This window comes from Oncorhynchus masou, chromosome 7 (assembly GCF_036934945.1).
Source record: "Oncorhynchus masou masou isolate Uvic2021 chromosome 7, UVic_Omas_1.1, whole genome shotgun sequence".
Lineage (NCBI taxonomy): Eukaryota > Metazoa > Chordata > Actinopteri > Salmoniformes > Salmonidae > Oncorhynchus > Oncorhynchus masou.
Window position 1 is genome coordinate 16,714,645 of NC_088218.1, and position 22,210 is coordinate 16,736,854.

Sequence of the window (22,210 nt, forward strand, 5' to 3'; positions counted from 1 at the left end):
TTAACAGTATATTTGACCTCTCAGTGTCACGCCTTGGTCTTAGTATTTTGTGTTTTAGTTTATTAGTTAGTCAGACCAGGGTGTGACATGGGTTATTGTATTGTATTTTCTTATTGGGGTTTGTAGTAGTTGGGATTGTAGCTGATTAGGGGTGTATGTGTTTAATAGGTTTGGCTGCCTGAGGCGGTTCTCAATCAGAGTCATGTGATTCTCGTTGTCTCTGATTGGGAACCGTATTTAGGTAGCCTGGTTTCGCTTTGCATTTCGTGGGTGACTGTTCCTGTCTCTGTGTAGTTTGCACCAGTCAGGCTGTAATTGGTTTCACGTTCTGTTTGTTGTTTTGTATTTATTAGTTGTTCATGTATAGTTCGTTCGTTTGTCTTCACTATTAAACATGAGTAACTTACACGCTGCATTTCGGTCCGACTCTCTTTCAACTAAAGAAGAACGCCGTTACACTCAGCTTCCCTATCAAATCTAAAAATCTCAAATAGAAAACCGAAGAAAATTAACAACAATGACAAATGGTTTGATGAAGAATGCAAAAATCTAAGAAAGAAATTGAGAAACCTGTCCAACCAAAAACATAGAGACCCGGAAAACCTGAGTCTACGCCTTCACTATGGTGAATCACTAAAACAATACAGAAATACACTACGGAAAAAGAAGGAACAGCATGTCAGAAATCAGCTCAATGTAATTGAAGAATCCATAGAGTCTAACCACTTCTGGGAAGATTGGAAAACACTAAACAAACAACAACACGAAGAATTATCTATCCAAAATGGAGATGTATGGGTAAACCACTTCTCCAATCTTTTTGGCTCTATAACAAAGAATAAAGAGCAAAAACATATACATGATCAAATACAGATCTTAGAATCAACTATTAAAGACTACCAGAACCCACTGGATTCTCCAATTACATTGAATGAGTTACAGGACAAAATAAAAACCCTCCAACCCAAAAAGGCCTGTGCTGTTGATGGTATCCTCAATGAAATGGTCAAATATACAGACAACACATTCCAATTGGCTATACTAAAACTCTTTAACATCATCCTTAGCTCTGGCATCTTCCCCAATATTTGGAACCAAGGACTGATCACCCCAATCCACAAAAATGGAGACAAATTTGACCCCAATAACTACCGTGGAATATGCATCAACAGTAACCTTGGGAAAATCCTCTACATTATCATTAACAGCAGACTCGTACACTTCCTCAATGAAAACAATGTACTGAGCAAATGTCAAATTGGCTTTTTACCAAATTACCGTACAACAGACCATGTATTCACCCTGCACACCCTAATTGACAACCAAACCAACCAAAACCAAAACAAAGGCAAAGTCTTCTCATGCTTTGTTGATTTCAAAAAAGCCTTCGACTCAATTTGGCATGAGGGTCTGCTATACAAACTGATGGAAAGTGGTGTTGGGGGTAAAACATACGAAATCATAAAATCCATGTACACAAACAACAAGTGTGCGGTTAAAATTGGCAAAAAACACACATTTCTTCACGCAGGGTCGTGGGGTTAGACAGGGATGCAGCTTAAGCCCCACCCTCTTCAACATATATATCAACGAACTGGCGCGGGCACTAGAAAAGTCTGCAGCACCCGGCCTCACCCTACTAGAATCTGAAGTCAAATGTCTGCTGTTTGCTGATGATCTGGTGCTTCTGTCACCAACCAAGGAGGGCCTAAAGCAGTACCTAGATCTTATGCACAGATTCTGTCAGACCTGGGCCCTGACAGTAAATCTCAGTAAGACCAAAATAATGGTGTTCCAAAAAAGGTCCAGTCACCAGGACAACAAATACACATTCCATCTAGACATTGTTGCCCTAGAGCACACAAAAAACTATACATACCTTGGCCTAAACATCAGCGCCACAGGTAACTTCCACAAAGCTGTGAACGGTCTGAGAGACAAGGCAAGAAGGGCATTCTATGCCATCAAAAGGAACATAAATTTCAACATACCAATTAGGATTTGGCTAAAAATACTTGAATCAGTCATAGAGCCCATTGCCCTTTATGGTTGTGAGGTCTGGGGTCCGCTCACCAACCAAGACTTCACAAAATGGGACAAACACCAAATTGAGACTCTGCACAAAGAATTCTGCAAAAATATCCTCCGTGTACAACGTAGAACACCAAATAATGCATGCAGAGCAGAATTAGGCCGATACCCACTAATGATCAAAATCCAGAAAAGAGCTGTTAAATTCAATAACCACCTAAAAAGAAGCGATTCCCAAACCTTCCACAACAAAGCCATCACCTACAGAGAGATGAACCTGGAGAAGAGTCCCCTAAGCAAGCTGGTCCTGGGGCTCTGTTCACAAACACACCCTACAGAGCCCCATGACAGCAGCACAATTAGACCCAACCAAATCATGAGAAAACAAAAAGATAATTACTTGACACATTGGAAAGAATTAACAAAAAAACAGAGCAAACTAGAATGCTATTTGGCCCTACACAGAGAGTACACAGCGGCAGAATACCTGACCACTGTGACTGACCCAAAATTAAGGAAAGCTTTGACTATGTACAGACTCAGCGAGCATAGCCTTGCTATTGAGAAAGGCCGCCGTAGGCAGACATGGCTCTCAAGAGAAGACAGGCTATGTGCTCACTGCCCACAAAATGAGGTGGAAACTGAGCTGCACTTCCTAACCTCCTGCCCAATGTATGACCATATTAGAGAGACATATTTCCCTCAGATTACACAGATCCACAAAGAATTCGAAAACAAATCCAATTTTGAAAAACTCCCATATCTACTGGGTGAAATTCCACAGTGTGCCATCAGAGCAGCAAGATTTGTGACCTGTTGCCACGAGAAAAGGGCAACCAGTGAAGAACACTCACCATTGTAAATACAACCCATATCTATGCTTATTTATTTTATCTTGTGTCCTTTACCATTTGTACATTGTAAAAACACTGTATATATATATAATATGACATTTGTAATGTCTTTATTGATTTGAAATTTCTGTATGTGTGATATCTACTGTTAATTTGTATTGTTTATTTCACTTTATATATTATCTACCTTACTTGCTTTGGCAATGTTAACACATGTTACCCATGCCAATAAAGCCCCTTGAATTGAATTGAATTGACAGAGAGAGAGACAGAGACAGAGAGATAGACAGAGAGAGAGAGAAAGAAAGAGAGAGACAGAGAGGGACATAGAGACAGAGATAGATAGAGACAGAGAGAGAGCGCGAGAGAGAGAGAGATACAGAGACAGACAGAGACAGAGACAGAGAGAGAGACAGAGAGAGAGAAAGAGAGAGAGACAGAGAGAGACAGAGAGAGAGAGACAGAGAGAGACAGAGAGAGAGAGAGACAGAGAGAGACAGAGAGACAGAGAGAGACACAGAGAGACACAAAGAGAGACAGACAGAGAGAGACATAGAGACAGACATAGATAGAGACAGAGAGAGAGAGAGAGAGAGAGAGAGATACAGAGACAGAGGCAGAGACAGAGACAGAGAGAGAGACAGAGACAGAGCGATAGAAAGAGAGAGAGAGAAAGAGAGAGAGACAGAGAGAGACAGAGAGAAAGACAGAGAGAGACAGAGAGAGAGAGACAGGGTTATGAAGATAAACTCAAGTGTGCAGGTGTGTGTGTGGGGGGGGGTTGCGCCTCTGTGATCTACGTAAACTGACGTGTGAAGTCATGCGACCATCTGTCACAGATCAGAGATCAGAGAGAGATTAGGATACAGAGATTATGGAGTAAGAGAGAGACAGAAATAAAAATGCCATCTATTACTGACAGATTAACAACCTAACCTAAACCAGAGATATAGAACATGTCTGTATCTGAAACATTAGAGTACAGATTCCATATCTGAAACCATAGAGTATATAGATTGAGTCTACATCTTAAACTATAGAGCATATAGACAGTCTATATCTGAAACCATAGAGTATATAGATAATCTATATCTGAAACTATAGAGTATATAGACAGTCTATATCTGAAATCATAGAGAATATAGACAGTCTATATCTGAAACCATAGAGTATATAGACAGTCTATATCTGAAAACATAGAATATATAGATAGTCTATATCTGAAACCATAGAGTATATAGTCTCTATCTGAAACCAAAGAGTATATAGACAGTCTATATCTGAAACCATAGAGTATAGAGACAGTCTATATCTGAAACCATAGAGTATATAGACAGTCTATATCTGAAACCATAGAGTATATAGATAGAGTCTATATCTTAACCATAGAGTATATAGACAGTATTTATGTGAAACCATAGAGTATATAGACAGTCTATATCTGAAACCACAGAGTATATAGATATAGTCTATATCTTAAACCACATACATACATAGAGAGAGTCCAACCAACCAGAAATCATACATTCTGACAAACTCATGAGGGCAAATGATGTAATTTGCACCGAATAGGGCATGGACGTGTATTAGTGTGTTTGTGTATGTCCATGTGTGTGGGTGTGTGTGTCTGTGTGTATGCATGTGTGTGTGTGTGTGTGTGTGTGTGTGTGTGTGTGTGTGTGTGTGTGTGTGTGTGTGTGTGTGTGTGTGTGTGTGTGTGTGTGTGTGTGTGTGTGTGTGCGTGCGTACGTGCGTGTGTACTCACAGAGACGTATGCAGTAAGGCAAGTGATGAGGGAAACAGTAATAGCATAGGGTATAGAGGTGTTGGGGCTCTTGGCTTCCTCTCCTGTTGTAGCGATGATGTCAAACCCTATGAAGGCATAGAAACATGTTGCCGCTCCCTGCATCACCTGGTATAAACACACACAAGAGAGACAGTGGTTAAAGGCTGTGTTAAAACACAATCACTTGTCGCATTATGATTCCACCAACAGTTGAGCTCGAGTTAGCCGCTAGTTAGCAATGTTGCTACTAAACCTGGCTAGTAAACTAGGAGAAGTTGACTAATGAGTTGAATATCACAATTCATTGCATATCTGCATATCTGCCAATGTATGTGTGTAATAGCGTGTGCATATGTACACACGTCTGTTTGTGTGTCTCACCCCTGACCACCCAAAGGGTAAGAACCTTCCATCGTCCCAGTTGTGTCCGTTAACGAAGAAGAGTCCAGCCACCATCATGAAGACCCACACCATCAGGTTGATCACATTCAACACATTATTAAACCCTACTGAGTTCTTCACCCCCAGGGCCACGATCACTGTCACTATCACTGCGATCAGCAGGGCCAGGAGGTCTGGGTACGACTGCTCTCCTTTACCTAGAGGGGAGTGGAGGGAGAGGAGGAGGGAGGGAAGGAAAGAGTGAGGGGGAGCAGAGGGGAGAGTAAGGGAGAGAGGGAGGGGAGGAGGGAGGGAGAGAGCGAGTTGGAGCAGAGGGGAGAACGAGGGAGAGAGGGATGGGGAGAGGGAGGGAGGGGGAGCAGAGAGCGAGGGTGAGAGGGATGGGAAGAAGTAGTTGAGGGAGGGAGGGAGGGTTAAATACACACCACACCGGGAGGTAAACATACATTTTTTATTTAACCTTTATTTAACCAGGAAAAGCCCATTCAGACCCAGAGAATCTTTTTCAAGTGAGACCTGGCCAAGAAGGCAGCAACAATCAATACAATACATAATTAAAACATACAACAATACAATACAATACAACAACATGATCCAGATTTAAAATAAGCATTTACACTCCTCTGTAACAGAGTCTCCCATAAAAAAATGTAAATTCATTTAGTGGCACGAACATATCTAGATGAAGCATGGATTGTAGACTGGAACCCTGGGACACATATCAATCTCAAGAAAGATAGACTTGTGATTGTCAGTACATACATATTGTGTTCTACCAGAAAGATAGTTCCTAAACCAATTTACTGCCCCTTCACTGAGACCAATGTTACTGAGTCCATCTAGCAACAATTTATGGTCAACTAAATTAAATGCCTTTGATATATCAACAAACAGAGCAGCACAATGCTGCATTTTATCAAGTGCATTTATGATGTAATTTGCCACTTCTATAGCTGCAGTTGTAGTGCTGTGCCCCAATCTAAAGCCAGACTGAACCCCTCTTAGGGCTGTTACGGTGACCGTATTACCGCCACACCGGCGGTCACGAGTCAAGAAGGCAGTTAAAGTCCACCTGACTGTTTAGTCACGTTAACTAGGCTTCTCCAAGCTCTGATGCTGCTGCTGTTCTTCAGTAGCCTACCAAACTTGCTAACTGCCTAGTACTCAGCACTCTATTGTCCCTCTAATCACTCTGAAATGAATGCAAATGTATTCGAAAATCTAATCAAACACTTGATGAGAGGTCATGTTGCACAACATTTCTATAGGCTATGCAATTGCGTGAGAAAACAGAGGGATGGCTTCTATTAAAAAGAGGAGGATCCCATCAGCTTTCTATGGCCTCCTATATTTCTTTCTCAACATTCCTAATATTAAGCACATTGCTTCTCTTTACAACAGGAGTACAGCCCACCTGACTGGCATGAAATAAACCACGGGGAAAAGCCTCCTACATTCGCTATTTAAGTGCATAGATGACATGTGTTTTCCCCGCTGACCCTATTTCGATACAGGTGCAGGATATTGGTCCATTCTAAATTTTTAAAAATGTCACAAATATATTATTTAGTATATGTAAAGACAAAATTATATCAAGAATAGTCTGATGGGTGGCAAAATTAGCCTATCACTTGTGAATTATATACAGTTGAAGTTGGAAGTTAACATACACCTTAGCCAAATACATTTAAACTCAGTTTTTCTGACATTTAATCCTGACATTTAATCCTAGTAAGAATTCCCTGTTTTAGGTCAGTTAGGATCACCACTTTATTTTAAGAATGTGAAATGTCAGAATGATAGTAGAGAGAATTATTTATTTCAGCTTTTATTTCTTTTATCACATTCCCAGTGGGTCAGAAGTTTACATACACTCAATTAGTATTTGGTAGCATTGCCTTTAAATTGTTTAACTTGCGTCAAACGTTTAAGGTAGCCTTCCACAAGCTTCCCACAATAAGTTGGGTGAATTTTGGCCCATTCCTCCTGACAGAGCTGGTGTAACTGAGTCAGGTTTATAGGCCTCCCTGATCGCACACGCTTTTTTAGTTCTGCCCACAAATTTTCTTTAGGAAATGTTCTATAGGATTGAGGTCAGGGCTTTGTGATGGCCACTCCAATACCTTGACTTTGTTGTCCTTAAGCCATTTTGCCACAACTTTGGAAGTATGCTTGGGGGTCATTGTCCATTTGGAAGACCCATCTGCAACCAAGCTATAACTTCCTGACTGATGTCTTGAGATATTGCTTCCATATATCCACATAATTTCATTCCTCAAGATGCCATCTATTTTGTGAAGTGCACCAGTCCCTCCTGCAGCAAAGCACCTCTACAACATGATGCTGCCACCCTCGTGCTTCACAGTTGGGTTGGTGATCTTCGGCTTGCAAGCCTACCCCTTTTTTCTCCAAACATAACGATGGTCATTATGGCCAAATCATTCTATTTTTGTTTCATCAGACCAAAGGACATTTCTCCAAAAAGTACAATCTTTGTCCTCGTGTGCAGTTGCAAACAGTAGTCTGGCTTTTTAATGACGGTTTTGGAGATGTGGCTTCTTTCTTGCTGAGCGGCCTTTCAGGTTATGTTGATATAGGACTTGTTTTACTGTGGATATAGATGCTTTTGTACCTGTTTCCTCCAGCATCTTCACAAGGTCCTTTTGCTGTTGTTCTGGGATTGATTTGCACTTTTCGTACCAAAGTACATTCATCTCTAGGAGACAGCGGTATGACGGCTGCGTGGTCCCATGGTGTTTATACTGGCATACTACTGTTTGTACAGATGAACGTGGTACCTTCAGGCGTTTGGAAATTCCTCCCAAGGAAGAACCAGACTTGTGGAGGTCTACAATTGTTTTCTGAGGTCTTGGCTGATTTCTTTTGATTTTCCCATGATTTTTCCCCCATGATTTTCCCATTCCCAAGTAAAGAGGCATTGAGTTTGAAGGTAGAGCTTGAAATACAGCCACAGGTACACCTCCAATTGTAACGGCGTTCTTCGTTTGTCGAAAGAGAGTCGGACCGAAATGCAGCGTGTTGGTTACTCATGTTTTTTAATGGAACAAACGCGGTACATGAAATAACTGATACATACAAAAACAACAAACGGAACGTAAAAAAACCTATACAGCCTGTCTGGTGAATACTAACACAGAGACAGGAACAATCACCCACGAAATACAAAGTGAAACCCAGGATCCCTAAATACGGTTCCCAATCAGAGACAACGAGAATCACCTGACTCTGATTGAGAACCGCCTCAGGCAGCCAAACCTATGCAACACCCCTACTCAGCCGCAATCCCAATAACTAAAAAAAACCACTATGAAATACAACAACATAAACCCATGTCACACCCTGGCCTGACCAACTAATTAACGAAAACACAAAATACTAAGACCAAGGCGTGACAGAACCCCCCCCTAAGGTGCGGACTCCCGGACGCACCTCAAAACCATAGGGAGGGTCCGGGTGGGCGTCTGTCCATGGTGGCGGTTCCGGCTCGGGACGTGGCCCCACTCCATAAATGTCATAGTTCCTCCCCTTCGCGTCCTGGGATGATCCACCCTCGCCGCCGACCATGGCCGAATAGTCCTCACCCAGAACCCCACTGAACTGAGGAGCAGCTCGTGACTGAGGGGCAGCTCGGGACTGAGGCAGCTCGGGACTGAGGGGAAACTCGGGACTGACGGGCAGCTCGGGACTGAGGGGAAACTCGGGACTGAGGGGCAGCTCGGGACTGAGGGGCAGCTCGGGACTGAGGGGCAGCTCGGGACTGAGGGGCAGCTCGGGACTGAGGGGCAGCCCAGTACTGAGAGGAAGCCCAGTACTGAGAGGAAGCCCAGTACTGAGATGAAGCCCAGCCAGGCAGTTGAATCCGGCAGATCCTGGCTGACTGGCGGATCTGGAAGAGTCTGGTTGACTAGCAGATCTGGAAGAGTCTGGCTGACTGGCAGATCTGGAAGGGTCTGGTTGACTGGCAGATCTGGAAGAGTCTGGTTGACTGGCAGATCTGGAAGAGTCTGGTTGACTGGCAGATCTGGAAGAGTCTGGCTGACTGGCAGATCTGGAAGAGTCTGGCTGACTGGCAGATCTGGAAGAGTCTGGCTGACTGGCAGATCTGGAAGAGTCTGGCTGACTGGCAGATCTGGAAGAGTCTGGCTGACTGGCAGATCTGGAAGAGTCTGGCTGACTGGCAGATCTGGAAGAGTCTGGTTGACTGGCAGATCTGGAAGAGTCTGGCTGACTGGCAGATCTGGAAGAGTCTGGCTGACTGGCAGATCTGGAAGAGTCTGGCTGACTGGCAGATCTGGAAGAGTCTGGCTGAATAGCAGATCTGGAAGAGTCTGGTTGACTGGCAGATCTGGAAGAGTCTGGCTGACTGGCAGATCTGGAAGAGTCTGGCTGACTGGCAGATCTGGAAGAGTCTGGCTGACTGGCAGATCTGGAAGAGTCTGGCTGAATAGCAGATCTGGAAGAGTCTGGTTGACTGGCAGATCTGGAAGAGTCTGGCTGACTGGCAGATCTGGAAGAGTCTGGCTGACTGGCAGATCTGGAAGAGTCTGGCTGAATAGCAGATCTGCTCCTTGCAGACTGGCAGCTCCATGCAGACTGGCAACTCCATGCAGACTGGCAACTCCTTGCAGATTGGCAGCTCCTTGCAGACTGGCAGCTCCTTGCAGACTGGCAGCTCCATGCAGACTGGCAGCTCTAGCAGCTCCATGCAGACTGGCAGCTCTGGCCGCTCCATGCAGACTGGCAGCTCCTTGCAGACTGGCAGCTCCCTGCAGACTGGCAGCTCCTTGCAGACTGGCAGCTCCATGCAGACTGGCAGCTCAGGCTGCTCCGAACAGGCAGGAGGCTCCGGCAGCGCTGGAGAGGAGAAAGGCTCTGATAGCGCTGAACAGGCGGGAGACTCCGACAGCGCAGGAGAGGGAGAAAGCGCTGGCTGCGCTGAACAGGCGAGGCTCACTGAAGGCCTGGTGCGTGGTACTGGAACTGGTGGTACTGGATCGAGGACACGCACAGGAAGCCTGGTGCGGGGAGCTGCCATCGGAGGACTGGTGTGTGAAGGTGGCACAGGATGGACTGGACCGTGAAGGTGTACTGGAGAGCCTGAGAGCAGGACTGGCACAGGACGTGCAAGGCTAGGTAGGTACACAGGAGGCCTAGTGCGTGAGGCTGGCACATTTTTCACCAGCCGACTAACACGCACCTCAGGACTAGTATGGAGCGCTGACCCAGGTGCCATTAAATCCCCGACACGCTCCCTCGGACGAATATTGTACCTAGAGCACCAAACTAGCAACTCCCTCATTACTCTGCTCCACCAATTTCCCCATTAACTCCTTCACAGTCTCTGTTTCGCTCACCTCCAACACCGGTTCTGGTCTCCTCCTTGGCTCCTCACAATAAACAGGGAGAGTTGGCTCAGGTCTGTCTCCTGACTCAGCCACTCTCCCTCTGAGCCCCCCCCCCCCAAGAAATTTTTGGGGCTGATTTTCGGGTTTCGCTCTGCGCCGCCGTGTCTTTCTTTTCGACTCCATTCTCCTATAGCCCTCTTCGCACTGCTCCAGCGAATCCCAGGCGGGCTCCGGCACTCTCTCTGGGTCGGCCGCCCACCTGTCTATTTCTTCCCACGTCGCATACTCCAATCCTCTGCTGTCCATAACGTCCTCCTTTCGCTGCTCCAGCTGCCTGTTAACACGCTGCTCGGTCCGTGTGTGGTGGGTGATTCTGTAACGGCGTTCTTCGTTTGTCGAAAGAGAGTCGGACCAAAATAACTAAAAAACCCCACTATGAAATACAACAACATAAACCCATGTCACACCCTGGCCTGACCAACTAATTAACGAAAACACAAAATACTAAGACCAAGGCGTGACACCAATTGACTCAAATGTTGTCAAGTAGCCTATCGGAAGCTTCTAAAGCAATGACATCATTTTCTGGAATTGTTTAAAGGCACAGTCAACTTAGTGTATGTGAACTTCTGACCCACTGGTATTGTGATACAGTGAATTTTAAGTAAAATATTCTGTCTATAATCAATTGATGGAAGAATTTCTTGTGTCATGCACAAAGTAGACGTCCTAACCAACTTGCCAAAACTATAGTTTGTTTACAAGAAATTTGTGGAGTGGTTGAAAAAGGAGTTTTAATGACTCCAACCTAAGAGTATGTAAACTTCCAACTTCAACTGTATTATCACTTGTGGATGATGCCCAGTATAATAAACAATACCTTTTTTGTGACTTGTTCAAATCGTCGCAAAGCCCATAAGCCTATATGTTTTAGTAAGGTTTGTATCACAACTAAAGTGGCCAAATAACTTTTTAAAATGAAGCACATTAATCCGCTTTACAAGGGGTATAGAGCCTAACTGACATACAGTGGGGCAAAAAAAGTATTTAGTCAGCCACCAATTGTGCAAGTTCTCCCACTTAAAATGACGAGAGAGGCCTGTAATTTTCATCATAGGTACACTTCAACTATGACAGACAAAATTAGAAAAAAAATCCAGAAAATCACATTGTAGGAATTTTTTATGAATTTATTTACAAATTATGGTGGAAAATGTAGGCTGTATTACATGGATTTAATAGACTTTTAAAAATGTATGGAAGCCAGGAGATGCTAAATGTGTTCATGTTAATTAATGGTCAATTACCGTGAGACCGACAGTTATTTGCTTGACAATCACCGGCTGACCAAATAACGTGAACGCCACAGTCCTAACCCCACTCAGTATGTTCTTTTCAATTAGGACATTTTTCAACTGTGAGTTCACTAGGGATTCATAGACTTTGGCCAGGATAGGGAGTTGGGAGACAGGACCATAGTTATTCGATCTGAGGGATCTCCACCCTTTAGCAGTGGGAGGACATAAGCTGATTTCCAAATGCTGGGTATGGAATTGATCAAGAGACTCAAGTTGAAAATGTGAGCCACAGGTTCAGTAATAATACCAGCTGCTATCTTTAAGAGGTAGGGGCCCAGGTTGTCTGGACCTGCAGACTTTTTAGTGTCTATTGCCTTTAGACCTCATAAGAAATAAGAAACAGCATAAGAAACAGGCTCAAAGTTGAAATGGTTCACACGAGGGCTTATATAATAGTTTACTGTAACAGAGCTTACATTAGATACCTGGGCCCCACCATTACCAAAAACGGAACCAGCAGAACACACATGAACACACACTGTCAACAGTCATGCACCGTGCCAACAGTGTGTGTGTGTGTGTGTGTGTGTGTGTGTGTGTGTGTGTGTGTGTGTGTGTGTGTGTGTGTGTGTGTGTGTGTGTGTGTGTGTGTGTGTGTGTGTGTGTGTGTGTGTGTGTGTGTGTGTGTGTGTGTGTGTGTGTGTGTGTGTGTGTGTGAGCAGAGGGAATGGATGGCAGGCTAGATGGCCAGCGGTTGGAAAGTTACCATTTCCTTTTCCTGTCAGAGAGATTTTGTCTCCCTCTGTCTGTTTTCACAGTTCCGAGGCTGTCACACAACTGTCACAACACTGTAGCATAACCCTCGCTACAATCCACAAACATAAAAAGTAGTGATCATCTGTTATGTTAAGGAATGAGCTTTCACTGTCTGTTCCTATATGGCTAGCCACTCTAGACGTCAGGCTCACATTCAGGAAGCTGAACCCTACTGACTTGTATTATTACTCTAACTGTCAGAAAGGCATAGTTGTTCAACGCACTACATTTCTACGCTGGACACAGCCCAGGTCTCAGGGAAGATTATGTCACTGGAAACACCACACACACCCACACAGATATACAGCACACACCCTCCTCCCTTCTCCACCCCCTCCCTCCCCTCTCCTCCCCCCTCCAGACTCACCCAGGCCGTTGAGTGTTCCGATGTGTGTAGTCATAAACGTAGAGATGCTTTTATTGGCTAGTGAGTCCGCCATGCTGCTGAGAGCCGACGCCCCCGCGGCTGTACCAATCAGGTACTCCAGGATCAGGTTCCAGCCAATGAAAAAGGCCACACACTCCCCCACTGTCACATAGCTGTAGGTGTAGGCTGAGCCTGTTGTCTTGGGAACGCGAACCCCAAATTCAGCATAACACACTCCTGAAGGGGAGACACACAAATATCACGTAGCTGCGTGTGTGTGTGTGTGTGTGTGTGTGTGTGTGTGTGTGTGTGTGTGTGTGTGTGTGTGTGTGTGTGTGTGTGTGTGTGTGTGTCATTACCTGACAGTATAGAGGCGACAGCAGCGATGATGAAGGAGACGATGACGCCAGGTCCGGCCATCTCCTTAGCAACCAGCCCAGAGACCACGTACATCCCCGTGCCAACGCAGCTGCCCACCCCTAGTGACACCAGGTCTACCGTGGACAACACCCTCGCTAATTTGGTGCCATGGCTGCTGGTACCACCTGTACACACACACACTTACATTAGCATACAAACACACACGTTAATATAACCCACACACCCACACACATATATCCACACACACACATTCCCACCTTCCTTCACACTCCTAGAGGCCCCCCTGTAAACACCTACCAGTCCCAGAGTCCAACATGCTCTCTACCGGTTTGGTCCTCAGGACTCTGGAGGTGAAGGAGTGCCATCCTGCCCACCACTGGACACGCTGCAGCTTACCACGCAGACCTGACATACTGAGGTCACAGGTCAGTGGTTAGAGGTCAAGGGTCAAGAGAGGGCTTTAGCTTTTTTTCTATTTTATCCTCCGGCGTTCACCTTTCCCACTCTCGTATATAACGTGTATCCTTGTGAAGACGGGCTGAGTGGGAGAGAGGATGGGAGGAAGAAAGTGTCTTTTCTCTGGTAGTCAGGTGAGGGGGGGTGTCAGCAGTGCTTCATGGTGATATAGAAGTGTTCTCTGTTGTCTCAGGTGTCAATCTGTAACAGAAAATCCCATGTTTTTACACATACAGTATAATACTGCTGATAGCATATGACACCATGTCTGTGTCTTGTCCACAGCTGTTTGACAGTTACAGTCACATTGGGGAAGATATGGCTGGTTATCCATCCTTTACTGTAAACACACACCCACATACACACAGCGAGGTGTGTGTTCCAGAATGAGTTTATACCTGAACACAGAGAACTAATTATCAGCTGGTCCTTGTAGACCTGTTGTTATAGCAACCATCTCATAACACCACGCCATAGAGGACAGTTCATATCCGTCTGTATGTGTGTGTGTGTGTGTGTGCTTGCATGTGTTCCAGATGACTGTGTTGTGCTGTAACTTCCTGAGTCATCATCACTTCCTGATTAGATCTGACCTGAGATGAACTCAGAGCTGATGGACTGTAAGGACTCAACTCCTCCACTCCCCCCAATCTGACAGAACACATTGTTCTGTTACAGACCCACACAAGCACACACAATATAATTACAGCCATAGACAAATAATTACAGGTTGGTACGTCCCAAATGGCACCCTATTCCCGACATAGTGCACTTAGTCCAGAGTACTGGTCAAAAGTAGAGCCCTATAGAGGGAACAGGGCTCTATTTGAGACACAGTCACGGATTCAACCTTCGATCAACCAATCCCCTTGTCCTCCACCCAGTCAGTCAACGACTGCACTCATAGAAGATGATTGAGTAAAACTTGGTGAACAGGAGTTAATACACAGTCAGTATGTGCGTCCCGGGTAGGAAAATAACCTGCTCTGATGACTGCTATTACTGACAACCTCTTTCCATCTTTCAATGAGCTTTCTCTTTCTCTGTTTATTTCTCTATTATTCCCTCTCTGTCTGCACTCAGGAAGAGAAGTCATTTATGTAGAGTGGGCCAACGCACCTCTCAATCATCGAGCACTACTCAATCATCGAACACACACACACTACACACACACGCCTCTCAGCCATCAACCACTTAAACGAGGCCTGCAATTACCCAGCTGTTTAACCACAGTGGTGTGTGTGTGTGTGTGTGTGTGTGTGTGTGTGTGTGTGTGTGTGTGTGTGTGTGTGTGTGTGTGTGTGTGTGTTTGTGAGCGTTTCAGTTTAACCACCAAACAAGGCACAATACAGGAGAGAGTTAGGCATGGCACCTATTGTCCCTGCAGAGTGTGGATAATAGAACATAAAGGATAAGAGAGGAGGGATGATGATGGAGGGATGAGCAGCAGACTGATAAAACATCTGTTCCCATCAGACACAGTATTGATCTCAAACACAATGCAATAGGATCTGTCCTCCCTAACTAGAAGAACAGGTGTAAACAGCCCATTACAATGTCCAGCCGTCCTCTGTCTTTCGATCGGTCTGTCTGTCCGTCCGTCTGCCTGTTGGCATGCCTGTCCATCCATCTGTCTGTCATCTGGTTTCCTAGTCATCCACCATAATAATAAATTATTGTTATTCAATCAGCCAATCAATGGGCATGATTCATTGTTGTAAGAGAGTGGTTAGCTGTGTGTTCCAGCCAACATTCTGTCTGATTGACAGAACGTACATCCTGATTCAGCTTCTGGAACTCAGTACCTTAATAAAGATAAGAGCCTCATTCAGTCCAATCTGGCAACCGATTCAGTCCAATCTGGCAACCGGCAATGTTCTGATATGGCAACCACTGGACGTCTGAGTAGATCAGAGTCAGAGAGCGGGTATGTCATCATTGAGTATAGGACCTGACTCAGGAGAAAGGTTCTCTCTCTCTTCCTTTCTTTCAGTCTCTCTCTCTCTTTCTCTCTCCAGTGCCAAACTGTGACACATATCTAAAAGGATTAGTAACCACACCAATACCCTGTACACTTCACTAGGGCCCAGAGTTTATTCCCCCTTCCTCTCGCTCTCTATCTTTCTATATATCTACGTGGCCTGTAGTCTGGTAGGGGGTGTGCTGCTGATGACGTGGGCGTGTGCGTTTGTGGGCGTGTGCGTGTGCGCGCGCGTGTGTGTGTGTGTGTGGAGGTGATTGTACTAGCTTTTATGCACAGACAGGCTCTGTGACGTCAGTGAGGCTATCTGACATTCACAAACCAAATCAGGTTGTGTGTGTTTTTGTGAGAGGATGAGTCACACATGCAATAGAACAAGGTTTATGAGATCATCTATAAACACACACACACACACACAACAATCTATCAAGCAATCAAGAAAAGGGCACTTTGCGCAAACAAACATTTAGACAGTATAAGGGGACACAAACACACACAAACACACAAACCCACATACACACACACACACAGCTGCAACCTGTGGCTCAGTGATGTTTCATCATTACGCATTACACACACATACAAACACACACCTGTTGACAGAATGATTGATCTAAATCCTGTACAAACAAGCTTATAGGGAGCAGTCAATGTTACTCCCCATCTAGCCATGACAGGAGGGGAATTATTGAACTGGTATCCCCATCAGGGTTAAACTCATCTTGGGATCTTCCTTGGCATGCCGGGAATGTAGCCAAACTAATACAACATAACAGACATGTCTATTATCAAGACTTCATCAACACCATATTTTAGCAATAAGGCCCGAGGGGATGGGGTATATGGCCAGTACACCACGACAAAGTGCTGTTCTTAAGCACAACGCAACTCAGAGTGTCTGGATACAGCCCTTAGCCGTGGTATATTGGCCATATACCACAAACCCCGAGGTGCCTTATTGCAATTATAAACTGGTCACCAATGTAATTAGAGCAGTAAAAATAAATGTCTTGTCATACACATGGTATACGGTCTGATATACCACAGCTGTCAACCAATCAGCATTCAGGACTTGAACCACCCAGTCCTGTTAATGACTGCTGCTTTCAGCACCACGGCCAGCACCACACAGATGGAAGGAGAGAGAAAGGGAGAGAGGGACAGAGGGAGATGTAAAGAAGTGAGAGAGCAGAGAGGGGAGAATGGATGAGGAAGAGTGGTCGAGGAAGAAAAGGAACATGCGGAAGAATGGGTGATGGAGAGAGAGAGAGAAAGAGAACTCTCATTACATGTAAATAGAGATGAGCTTGTTCTCAGGCTCCAGGCTTTCTGACACACAGACCTGTCTCAACAACTCAGTGTGTGCTAAATAATTGAAATCAATGTTTCCAGCTTTTGGCTTCTCAGACAAAGAGAGGAATGTGTGTGAAGGCTCTGATGACAATACTGCAGTTACAGAGCTCCCTTTGATCCCTCTCTCTCTCTACTATCTGTTTTATTCTCAAACCCAGAGAGGATGGAAAGTTATAACACAATAATATACAGTAACTACCTTATACTTACCCTATCCTACCCTATCCTTACCTTATACAACCCTACCCTATCCTACCTTATCCTAGCCTTACCCTATCCTACCCTATCCTTACCTTATCCAACCCTACCATACCCTATCCTATCCCTACCCTACCCTTACCCTACCCTTACCTTATCCAACCCTACCCTACTCTACCCTATCCTTATCCAATCCTTACCTTATCCAACCCTACCCTATCCTACCCTATCCTTACCCCATCCTACCTTATCCTTACCCCATCATATCCTACCCTATCCTTACCTTATCCAACCCTACCCTATCCTACCCTATCCTTACCTTATCCAACCCTACCCTATCCTTACCCTATCCTACCTTATCCTTACCCCATCATATCCTACCCTATCCTTACCCTATCCTTACCTTATCCAACCCTACCCTATCCTACCCTATCCTTACCCTATCCTTCCCTATCCTATCCTTACCTTATCCAACCCTACCCTATCCTAACCTATCCTATCCTATTCTACCCTATCCTTACAATATCCTTCCCCATCCTATCCTTAACTTATCCAACCCTACCCTATCCTCACCCCACCCTATCCTACCCTATCCTTCCCTACCCTATCCTACCCTATCCTTCCCTACCCTATCCTTACCTTATCCAACCCTACCCTATCCTATCCTACCCTATCCTTACCCTATCCTTCCCCATCCTATCCTTACCTTATCCAACCCTACCCTATCCTTCCCCATCCTATCCTTACCTTATCCAACCCTACCCTATCCTCACCCTACCCTATCCTTCCCTACCCTATCCTCACCCTACCCTATCCTCACCCTACCCTATCCTACCCTATCCTTCCCTACCCTATCCTACCCTATCCTTCCCTACCCTTTCCTACCCTATCCTTCCCTACCCTTTCCTACCCTATCCTTCCCTATCCTATCCTTACATTATCCAACCCTACCCTATCCTACCCTATCCTTACCTTATCCAACCTTACCCTATCCTACCCTATCCTTACCCGATCCTACCTTATCCTTACCCCATCATATCCTACCCTATCCTTACCCTATCCTTACCTTATCCAACCCTACCCTATCCTACCCTATCCTTACCCTATCCTTCCCTATCATATCCTTACCTTATCCAACCCTACCATGTCCTACCCTATCCTATCCTATCATATCCTACCATATCCTTACCCTATCCTTCCCCATCCTATCCTTACCTTATCCAACCCTATCCTACCCTATCCTATCCTACCCTATCCTTACCCTATCCTTCCCCATCCTATCCTTACCTTATCCAACCCTACCCTATCCTCACCCTACCCTATCCTTCCCTACCCTATCCTTACCTTATCCAACCCTACCCTATCCTACCCTATCCTATTCTACCCTATCCTTACCCTATCCTTCCCCATCCTATTCTTACCTTATCCAACCCTACCCTATCCTCACCCTACCCTATCCTACCCTATCCTCACCCTACCCTATCCTACCCTATTCTTCCCTACCCTATCCTACCCTACCCTTTCCTACCCTATCCTTCCCTACCCTTTCCTACCCTATCCTTCCCTATACTATCCTTACATTATCCAACCCTACCCTATCCTACCCTATCCTATCCTATCCTTACCCTATCCTTCCCCATCCTATCCTTAACTTATCCAACCCTACCCTATCCTCACCCTACCCTATCCTACCCTATCCTTCCCTACCCTATCCTTACCTTATCCAACCCTACCCTATCCTACCCTATCCTATCCTACCCTATCCTTCCCCTATCCTTCCCCATCCTATCCTTACCTTATCCAACCCTACCCTATCCTCACCCTACCCTATCCACCCTACCCTATCCTTACCTTATCCAACCCTACCCTATCCTATCCTACCCTATCCTATCCTACCCTATCCTTACCCTATCCTTCCCCATCCTATCCTTACCTTATCCAACCCTACCCTATCCTATCCTCACCCTACCCTATCCTACCCTATCCTCACCCTACCCTATCCTCACCCTACCCTATCCTACCCTATTCTTCCCTACCCTATCCTACCCTATCCTTCCCTACCCTTTCCTACCCTATCCTTCCCTACCCTTTCCTACCCTATCCTTCCCTATACTATCCTTACATTATCCAACCCTACCCTATCCTACCCTATCCTATCCTTACCTATCCAACCTTACCCTATCCTTACCCTACTCTATCCTACGCTATCCTTACCCTACCCTATCCTACCCTTACCCTATCCGACCCTATCCGTACCTTATCCAACCTTACCCTACCCTATCCTGTACCCCCCAACAAATCTGCTCCCAAGAGTTTCCCCAACAACACAAGTTCTGATATCCCTCCTACACGCATGCTATCATCTATACAAAAAGACAGCCTGATTCTTGCAGAGGATAGGCGTGCACATGGGCGTGCACCCTACCCACGCAGACATGATGCTATAAAACTAAAACGGATGATAAGCATCTCTTTCATAAGGTCTCTCTCTTTCACACACAGACACAGACACACACACACACACACACACACACACACACACACACACACACACACACACACACACACACACACACACACACACACACACACACACACACACACACACACACACACACACACACACACACACACACACACACAGCAGAGGGTAGCCTTATATATATCTAAAGGTCCTTCTATGATAAAATAGCGATCAGATGAGATGTAGCCTACTACGTGATGATATCAGGCAGATTTCAACATTTACTCTAGCTGTTGATAAACAAATACCTTTATGCCGGGTTTATGTAATAACCAAATCGTATCTTCCTCTCCTCTCTCTCTCCTGGTGTCTACTGCAGCTACAACCGGGATGCAAGCTCCCACCCCCAACACATACACATGCACACGCACACCGAGCAGGTGTGACTCAAGAATGAAACATTTTATCATCAAACAACTGCGCGATCAACTGCAGGACACACATACATACCTCGGGTCAAATACGCCATTTTCACACACACATAAACCATGACGACACAGACAGGGAGAGTGAGAGTGGGACAGAGATGGAGAGAAAAGATGAGAAACAAATTCACTTACTTATTCTACCGTGACCCTGGCAGATTAGAGGATGCTCGCCGTCCCCCGGAAAGGCTCGAGCTCCATGTCAGCTGCTGTTGCAGTCTCTCTCTCTTCTCTCTCGCTCGCCCCTTTCTCTCTCTCTCTGCCTCTCTCTCCTCTCTCTTTCTCTTCCCTCTCTCTCTTCTCCTTCTCTCTCTTCAGCAGCAGTAGCATCTCGCGCATCACCAGGAGGCGGTGGGAGGCGAGAGCCTTTTAAATCATTCAGAAGCCTGCTTACACCATGTGACCAGTAATCTATTATTTAGTTATATACCCCCTCCCCCTCCCACAGCCGAATGGCACTTTGTGACATCACTTTCGTACTCTGAAGCGCGTCCCGGTTCCTCCGCTCGTCCTGTTCAATAGCCTATAAACAGAGAGAGGCATAGGCTAGCTATATCATTTCTAAGAGCTCTTGTTTAGGATACCTGAGATACCGGTAACCAAATTGATATGATCCTATTTTAGGCCTATGTAGCCTGCTATGCTGTAAACTAGCCTATTTTAATAACCCTAATCTGTGGGCCATCTTCCTTTTGCTCCTGTTTAGCTGACTTTAAGTAGTCGAAATAGCTTGCAAGGTAGATAGATTCAATTCCAGTTAATTCAATTCCAGCTATTACAATGAGCCCGTCCTCCTATATCGATCAGCGGAGGCTGGTGGGAGGAGCTATAGAGGACGGGCTCATTGTAATAGCTGGAATAGAATTAATGGAACGGAGTTAAACATGTAGTTTTCATAGGTTTGATGTGTTTGATACGGTTCCAATAATTCCATTCACACACACAGAGCAGATTCACTCCCTATCACAACTCACTTCCATTAGAATCTCATCTCCTCTGTCTTGGTCAGATAACATGTGGGAATATTAAATATTCACAATCTCTACTGTCTGCCATTGTAGTGGAGGGGTTTCAGTGAACTACACTTGTATTAAATGCCTCAACACTTGTGTTAGCTCCCAGGACTAGGAGCTTGTGTTAGCTCCCAGGACTAGGAGCTTGTGTTAGCTCCCAGGACTAGAATATTGTGTTAGCTCCCAGGACTAAGATATTGTGTTAGCTCACAGGACTGAGATATTGTGTTAGCTCCCAGGACTAAGATATTGTGTTAGCTCCCAGGACTAAGATCATGTTTTATGCTGCCAGGACTAAGATCTTGTGTTAGCTCCCAGGACTGAGATATTGTGTTAGCTCCCAGGACTAAGATCTTGTGTTAGCTCCCAGGACTGAGATATTGTGTTAGCTCCAAGGACTGAGATATTGTGTTAGCTCCCAGGACTAAGATCTTGTGTTAGTTCCCAGGACTAAGATCTTGTGTTAGCTCCCAGGACTGAGATATTGTGTTAGCTCCAAGGACTGAGATATTGTGTTAGCTCACAGGACTGAGATATTGTGTTAGCTCCCAGGACTAAGATCTTGTGTTAGCTCCCAGGACTAAGATATTGTGTTAGCTCCCAGGACTGAGATCTTGTGTTAGCTCCCAGGACTAAGATATTGTGTTAGCTCCCAGGACTAAGATCTTGTGTTAGCTCCCAGGACTAAGATATTGTGTTAGCTCCCAGGACTAAGATATTGTGTTAGCTCCCAGGACTAAGATATTGTGTTAGCTCCCAGGACTAAGATATTGTGTTAGCTCCCAGGACTAAGATCATGTTTTATGCTGCCAGGACAAAGATCTTGTGTTAGCTCCCAGGACTAAGATCATGTTTTATGCTGCCAGGACTAAGATCTTGTGTTAGCTCACAGGACTAAGATCTTGTGGCGTGCAGACAGGGGTAGACTTAGTAATGCAACTGAACGGCGCAGGAGGAGA

At 45.2% G+C, this 22,210-nt stretch overlaps 1 protein-coding gene across 1 annotated transcript in view; it reads right to left on the reverse strand.

The window, feature by feature from the left end:
• LOC135543383 (probable cationic amino acid transporter) overlaps positions 1–20,697 on the reverse strand; it is a 27,310-nt gene extending 6,613 nt beyond the window's left edge. Inside the window, exons 1-6 of the mRNA XM_064970593.1 lie at positions 20,374–20,697; positions 13,599–13,958; positions 13,280–13,465; positions 12,921–13,157; positions 5,053–5,270; positions 4,651–4,797 (exon numbers count right to left, since the gene is read on the reverse strand). Of these exons, the coding sequence (XP_064826665.1) occupies positions 4,651–4,797; positions 5,053–5,270; positions 12,921–13,157; positions 13,280–13,465; positions 13,599–13,713 (903 nt within the window). The 5' untranslated portion in view covers positions 13,714–13,958; positions 20,374–20,697. The remainder of the gene's footprint in view (positions 1–4,650; positions 4,798–5,052; positions 5,271–12,920; positions 13,158–13,279; positions 13,466–13,598; positions 13,959–20,373) is intronic.
• Positions 20,698–22,210: the final 1,513 nt, after the last annotated feature.